At 41.3% G+C, this 7710-nt stretch overlaps 1 protein-coding gene across 1 annotated transcript in view; it reads left to right on the top strand.

The window, feature by feature from the left end:
* Dnajc8 (DnaJ (Hsp40) homolog, subfamily C, member 8) overlaps positions 1-7710 on the top strand; it is a 22192-nt gene that overhangs the window by 2225 nt on the left and 12257 nt on the right. The window contains exons 2-3 of the mRNA XM_005394944.2: positions 474-575; positions 6843-6899. Of these exons, the coding sequence (XP_005395001.1) occupies positions 474-575; positions 6843-6899 (159 nt within the window). The remainder of the gene's footprint in view (positions 1-473; positions 576-6842; positions 6900-7710) is intronic.

The following is a 7710-nucleotide window of genomic DNA, read 5'->3' as shown; positions in this document are numbered from 1 at the left end:
TTTTTAAACAGTGTCTCACTGTGTAGTTCAGGCTGGCCCTGAACTTGTAGCAGTCCACCTGCCTCAGCCTCCTGAGTGCTGGGATTACAGGCATGCACCACCATGCCTGGCTTGATACTGCTTGTAGTTCATGTTTAAATGTAATTGTATTTTTTCCTCTTGAAAGAACTTGTCTAATTCACAAGTTAGCAAATCAGAAATAAGTCATTCTAAGCCTCAGTTTTCTTATCTGCAAAATGGGGATAATAGTTCTACCTACCAAATAAGATTATTGATATTAATGATTATGAGTAAAATTTTTATGTTATTAAAAATTCAATAAAAGATAGCTGTTGTAATTATTTCTCAAAGTGTTTAGCAAAATACCTTGTACATGATAGACATAAGTAATTGCTGAACATGTGAATGTTGTGTTAGACATTCAGTTTACTATTGAATTTTACTAATGAAATTTTTAACTCTCTTAATTTTAGGTAAAACAAATAGAGAAAAGAGATTCAGTTCTAACGTCCAAAAATCAGATTGAAAGATTGACCCGCCCTGGATCCTCTTACTTCAATTTGAACCCATTTGAGGTGAGCAGATTAATACTGTGGCAGGCAGCTTTTCATATCTGCACAACACAGGGGCTGGGGATTTAGCTCAGTGGCACAGCGCCTGCCTGGCAAGTGCAAGGTCATGAGTTCGATTCCCGGTGGGGGGGAGGGACAAAACAAATGTATCTGCACAGTACATACCTAATTTGCATCAGAATTGAGAAAAGTGATAACAATAGTATTTATATAGTAAGTACAGATTTGAAGGTTTTTGGGGGGAGTTTTGTTGGTGTATAGACTTGGAGAGGCAGCAGTATGTTAAAATGAGACAGCCTTTGTGCCGTCAGATACTCTCCATCACCTCTTAGCAATCCAGATGCTTATACTGTACAAGAAGGTAGCCGAGCATAGTGGTGCATGCTTGTAATCCCAGCACTCTGGGAAGCTAAATCAGGAGAATTGCAAGTTCAAGCCCATCCTGGACAAATTAATGAGTTGGAGAGAGCCTGTCTCAAAGTGAAAAATGAGAAAAGGGTATTGCTCAGTGAGAAGGTTCCTGGTTCACTCCCCAGTGTTCAAAAACAATTCATATAAAATACGGATTTATTTTTAATACAAAGGGCTAGCTAGCCCTTTCTTGATGAAATAGGATCCTTGATTTAAACTACGGACTTTCTAAAGCTGGGCAGGGTAGTGCAGGGCTGTAATCCCAGGTGCCGGGAATCTGCGGCAGGGTGATTGTAAATTCGGGGCTGGCGTGGGTAAGTTAAGGAGATCCTGTCTCAAAAAAGGAACAGGAGTGTAATTGAGTGGTGAGTGCCTCAGTACCATACACGCAAAAACGAAGGTAAAGTACTAGTTGAGTTGGTGTGTTGTCACATGCCTGTAATCGTAGTCCTAGCACTTAGAGGGGCTGAGGCAGCCAAGTTTGAGGTCTGCCTAGGCAACTTAGTGAAACTGTTTCAAAATGAAAAAAACAAAACAAAACAAAAAAACCCAGGCATGGCATTACACACCTTGTAATTCCAGTGCTCTGTGAGACTAAAGCAGGAGGATTGTAAATTCAAGCCAAGAGTGGACAATCTAGCAGTTCAGTGAGATCTTGTCTCAAAATTTTAAAAAAGAAAAAAAAAAAACAGAAAAGGAAAAAGAGCTGGGCATGTAGCTCAGTAGAAAGACCTTGAGTTTACTTTCCAGTACCAGTAAATAAATAATGTAAAATAAGATAGGCTGGGAAATGTAGCTCAGTGATAGAGTACCTGTGGCTTTAGTACCTAGTACTGCAAAACAAAATAAGTAAACTAGTTGTTTCACTACGACCAAAGATACTAAATACCCACCAACCGCAAAGTAAACGTAAGATTTTAGATAAGCAAATACATTTTTAAATTTCCTAAATTTTATAACCCTTTAAAATTTATTTACTTTTGGTTTTTTTGAGAAAGGGTTTTGCTGTGAAGTTCAGGCTGGCTTTTAATTCACAACATAGCCCAGGTTGGCCTTGAACTCACAAGGAATGTGCTTAGAAGAAAACCTTTTTTTTTTTTTTTTTTTTTTTTGCTTAACTCTGGATTGAACCGTTAGACAAACACTTTACCACTGAGCTACACCCCCAGCACTTCTTACTTTTATTTTATTTTGAGATAGAGTCTTGTTGTTTTGAGGCAGAGTCTCACTATATAGCCTAGGCTGGCTTTGAACTCATTATGCAACCCAGGTTGGCCTTGGACTCTGTGATCCTCCTGCCTCAGCCTCCTGAGTGCTGGGTTACAGGCATGCACCACCACACCTGACTCTGAATTACTTTAATAAATTTTCCAACAAATATTCTTCCTCTGAACCATAATATAACTGTCAAAATCAGGAAATGAACATTGATACATTATTATATAATTCACAACCCCCCCATTCACATTTCACTAATTGTTGCAGTAATGACTTTTTTTATAATTTTTAAATTTTTATTACTATGTATTTGCAGTATATAATGATTACATTCATCATGAGGAGTTGGTACATGGGCATAACACATCTTAATTTTTTTCACTGCTTCCTAGTAATGTCATTTATAGCAAAAAGAGTCAATTCTGAATCTCTTGTAACATGTAGTTGTTATTATGCCTTTTTAGTTTCTCCTATACCTGAAATGGTTCTTTTTTTGTCTTTTTGAGACAGTCTCACTATGTAGTTCAGGCTGGCCTTGGAACTCATTGTGTGGTCCAGGCTGGCCTCAAACTCTCAGTGATCCTCCTGCCTCAGCCTCCCATGTGTGGGGATCACAGGTGTGCATCTGGCCAATTTTTTGTTATTGTTGTTCTTCAGCCTTTCCTTAACTTTTTTTTTGGCTGTACTGGAAATTCATCCATGGGCCTTTGCGCTGAGCTACATCCCCAGCCCGTTCTTTTTATTTATTTATTTATTTATTTTTTTGGTCTTTTTGAGACAGGGTCTTGCTATGCAGTTCAGGCTGTCCTTGAGCTCACTTTGTGGCCCACGCTGGCCTCGAACTCTCCTTCGTCAGCCTCCCAGAGTGCTGGGATTACAGGCATGCGCCACCACACCCGGCTAGCCCTATATTTTTTGATGTTGGAACAAGATCTCGCTGAGTGCTAAATTGCTCAGTCTTGGCTTGAGTTTGTAATCTTTCCGCTTCAGCCTCTCAGAGTGCTAGGATTGCAGGCATGCACACCACTCCTAGTAAATCTCTTCCTTCCCTTTCATGACTTTCACACTTTTCAAGATTATGGGCCAGTTATTTTGTAGCACACCTCTGTCTTTGGATTTGTCTGATGTTTCCTCATATTAATTGAGTTTATGCACCATTGGCGGGAATATCACAAAAGTAATGCTGCTTTTTTTCCTCTTTGTAGCTTATAAAGTTGTAGATGCTTTTGATTTATCTGTTACTAATGTTAATTTAAAAAGAAATGTCTTCCAGGTTCATGAAATTGCTGTAATTGCTAAATATTTTATGAGTGTGCACTGTGAGATGCCTGGGGATCCATCCCAAGGCCTTGTGCATGCTTGGCAAGTGCTTTACTGCTGAGGTACATCCCCAGTGTACATGCCCTGTTCTTATCTTTTTTTTTTTGGTACTTGGAATCGAACTCAGGACCTTGCGCTTGCCAGGCAGGCGCTTGTGCTGCTGAGCTGTATCCCCGCCCCCACCTGTTCTTACCAAAGCCTCTGTTTATTCATTTATTTGTCAGTATGGACGTGGGGTTTTCTATTTTATTCAGTGGGTTAAAAGTTGACATATAAGCCAGGAGTGGTGGTGGCCCATAGCTGTGATCCCAGCCCTTGGGAGGCTAAGGGAGGGGGATTGCTTTGAGTTGGAGGCCAGCCTATGTTACAAAGTGAATTCAAGGCCAGCCTGAACTGTATAGTAAAACTCTGTCTCAAAAAGACAAAAAAACAAAGTTGCCGGTAGGTATTTTTTTTGCTCAAATTGTCCCAAGTACAGGCGGTGGGTTGCCCTTCAAGCGAGCGCCTATTTCTTGTCTTCATCATTCTTTAAATGCAAGACATTCTTGTACGCTTCTTGGCTCAGTCTTTAGTTAGTCATTTCACCATGGAACCCTGGTTCCTTTTAGTGAGGAATGGTACATAGAAGTTGGGATTTGGGTGCCCAGTAAACTCAGGGTTGGTAAGAAGTCACTGCTCTCAGACTTTATTGGTAGGTAGAGTTATACATTTTTTTTTTCTTTTTTTTTTTTGCAGTGCTATGAATTGAACCCAAGACCTCACACATGCTAGGGAAACATTCTGCCCTAAGCCTCACCCTGAGCCTTTTTTAAAAAATTTGTTTTGTAATAAGGTCTTGCTGACCTGCTTAGGTTGGCCTCAAACTTGTGATCTTCCTGCCTCAGCCTCTTAAATATTTGAGATTACAAATGTGCACCACCATGATTGGCTTTAGAGCTATACATATTATCTTTCTTTCTTTTTGAGCCGTGGTCTTGCTGTGTAGTTCAGGCTCGGCTTGAACTCACTGTGTCCTCTATGCTGGCCTCAAACTCATGGTGATCCTACTGCCTCAGCCCCCAAATGCTGGGATTACTGTAGTGTTCTATCATGCCTGGCTCCTCCCTGCTGGTTTGACACCTTCTACGGGGCAGTCTCTCAGGATACCCTCATTTTAAAATCAGGGCCTTCACACGGAGCTACAGTGCCTATCGTTTTTTATTTATTTTGAGTTAGGATCTTCCTAAGTTGCTAAACTGCCCAGAATGGACTTGAATTTGAGGTCCTCCTGTCTCAGCTTCCCAGAATGTGGGGATTACAGGTGTGCACCAGCACACTCCTCTTCAGCTTGCTTCGGCACTGCATGTCAGGCTGCCCGTTTACGTAGATGCGAGTCTCAGCCCTTCTGGGCGTCAGTGCTGTGTGACTAACAACCACTCCCTGTGTGGTCATCTTTTTCTTTGTTCCAGGTGAGCTCTGAATCTTCTCTGGGCCACGTGACTCCTACCCGGATAGGCCTGACTCCATGGACTAAATGCACTGCTCGGAAAAGGAAGGGGAGCCGGGCATGGTGGTGCACCCCTGTAATCCCAGCACTCTGGGGCGGTTGAGGCTCACAAATTTGAACCTCACTTGGGCAACTTAGTGACTTACTGAGACCCTGTCTCAAAAAAAGGTTGTCTGGGGATATAGTTCAGTGGGAAGGCCCTAGGTTCAATCTTCAGTATCACCAAAACAAACAGAACAAACAAAACAAAAACAAAGTCTGAAGAATCTTTTTTTTTTTTTTTTAATTCTCCCCTTCCTCCCTGCTAGGTATCAAACCTGGGGACATTCTGTCACTCAGCTACATCCTCAACTGTTTCTGTTTTTTATTTTGAGACTTGCTAGATCGCCCAGGGAGGACTCACACTTGCCATCCTCCTGTCTCAGCCTCCCTTAGTGCTGGGATGACAGACATGTATCATCATGCCTGACATTTGGCGGGGTTTTTTGTTTTTTGTTTCTTGAGACAGAGTGTCAATACATAGTCCAGGCTGGCCTTGAAAATTCATGATCCTTCTGCCTCAGTGTTCTAAGTCTTAGGATTATAGACCTGTAACACCTTGCTGCCTTGCTGGAATCTCTTTTTCTTTTTTGAGACAGGGTTTTGCTGTATATTTCAGGCTTGTCTTAAACTCAACTATGTAGCCTGGGCTGGCCTCAAACTCAGTGATCCTCCTGCCTCATCCTCCAGCGTATTGGGATTATAGGCATGCACCATCAAGCCCTACTCAGTGTTTCTTTTTTGTTTTTTGGTACCAGGAATCGAATTCATGACCTCAGGCTTGCCAGGCAAGCACTTATGCCACTAAGCTATACCCCTCCCCTTTTTTTTCTCTGAGTTTCTTAAAGTGGGTTTTTTGAGACAGGGTCTCGCTATAGTTCAGCCTGGCTTTAAACTCACTACAGTATGTAGCCCAGGTTGCCCTTGAACTTTCTCTTGCCTCAACCTCCCAAGTGCTAGGATTATAGATGTACACTACTTAAAGTGGGTGTTGCTTGCAGTTTTCTACAGTGGTTCCTTTTTTGGGAACAGGGTACTGGAAATCGAATTCAGGACCACACATTTGCTAGGCAGGCACTTGTGCTGTTGAGCTATATCCCCAGCCCTCTATGGGGGTTCTCATGTTTATTTTGGGTTGAGAGTTGTTGACCATTTCTCCTTTGAGATGAAAACTAAGTAGCTGGTCTGATTTTCTTCCTTGTTGAGTTCTGTGCTTTCTGTACATTTACAAAGATAAGAGGAGGTGTGGCAATACTTTTCTTAATGAAGGAGAACATTTTCTAATATGTATCAAAACATGTCTGTGGGGCTGGTTGTGTGGTTCAGTGGTAGTACCCTTGCCCAGTATGTCAGAGTCCCTGGGTTTATCTCCAGTACCACGAAAACATGTCTCTGGGTGTAAAGAAACTATTTTCTGATGGAGAGAAAGCATTATATTAATTGAGAATCCTAAGACAATATAGCTGTTATTCTCATTGATTTGCTCATTCATAGTTCCTGAGCAGTTTTTTGAACTGTGCTAACCAGTTTTCTAGAACGTGGTACACTGGTCTAAATGAATGCTGACTTCATGTATATAGTTGTATGTGTGTGTGTGTGTATGTATATGTGTCTGTGTATATGTGTGTATATGTTTGTTGTGTGTGAGTGTGTAGTGCTGAGAATTGAACTCAGGGCCTCCTAGGCAAGTTCTGTACCATTGAGCCATATCTCCAAACCTATTGGATGAAATTTACTGGCCGTCTCTTAAATAGAAACTTAATCTTTTTTTATGATGTTGATTTTGATTCCTTCAGGTTCTTCAGATAGATCCTGAAGTGACAGATGAAGAAATAAAAAAGAGATTTCGTCAGGTACAGTACTATTTGTTTGTGCTAGAATTTGAACCTTTGGAAAATATATGAAGAGCTGAGTATGATGGTGCACACCTGTAATTGTAGCACTTGGGAGGCTGAGGCAGGAGGATCCCTGCAAATTGAAGGCCAGCCTGGGCTACAAAATGAGTTCGAGGCCAGCCTGAACTGCATAGCGAGAACCCTGTCTCAAAAAGACAAAAAAAAAAAAGAAAGAAAAAAAAAACGTGAAGCATGCAGTTCTCTTAGGACTTGATACTTTTGGGCCAAAATTTAGCTCTTTTTTTTTTTTTTCCCTCCGTTTTAAGTCTAGGTAACTGTTCTTGTTTAAAAAAAAAAAAAGACGAAACTGCATAGTGACAGCATGTTAAATAATTTAAGAATCAGAGCTTACTTGCAAATAGAATGAATTTTATGTTCAGATAGAATCTCTCCCTCCCCTTAAGACACATGAGTACAGGATGGAGTGGCAGAACTTGTGCGGAGTCACGCTGCCGAGTCCCCTGGCCCCTGAGAGAGGATGTGCCCAATGATTCGTAATGGTTTTTTAGCGTTAAGCACTTTTATCTTCCTTAGAGGTAAGATCTTGGGAAGCTGCACAGGTTGGCCTTAAACTTCTGGTTTCAGGCAATCCTGCTGTTTCAGCCTCCTGAATAGCTGGAACTCCATGTGTACCATGATGTGGTGCCCAGCTATATTCCTCTATAATTTCATCTCACAAACTTTAATACCCAAGAAATACCTGTTTAATATTGAAAGTGCTTTATGGAAGTTCTCCAGGAAAGTAGTTCTATAGCCTTTGATTCTTGCT

Source organism: Chinchilla lanigera, unplaced genomic scaffold (genome assembly GCF_000276665.1).
Source record: "Chinchilla lanigera isolate Chin_1 unplaced genomic scaffold, ChiLan1.0 scaffold00051, whole genome shotgun sequence".
NCBI lineage: Eukaryota > Metazoa > Chordata > Mammalia > Rodentia > Chinchillidae > Chinchilla > Chinchilla lanigera.
The sequence above is the reverse complement of the archived record's forward strand: the minus strand, read 5'-3'. Positions and strand labels throughout refer to the sequence as shown.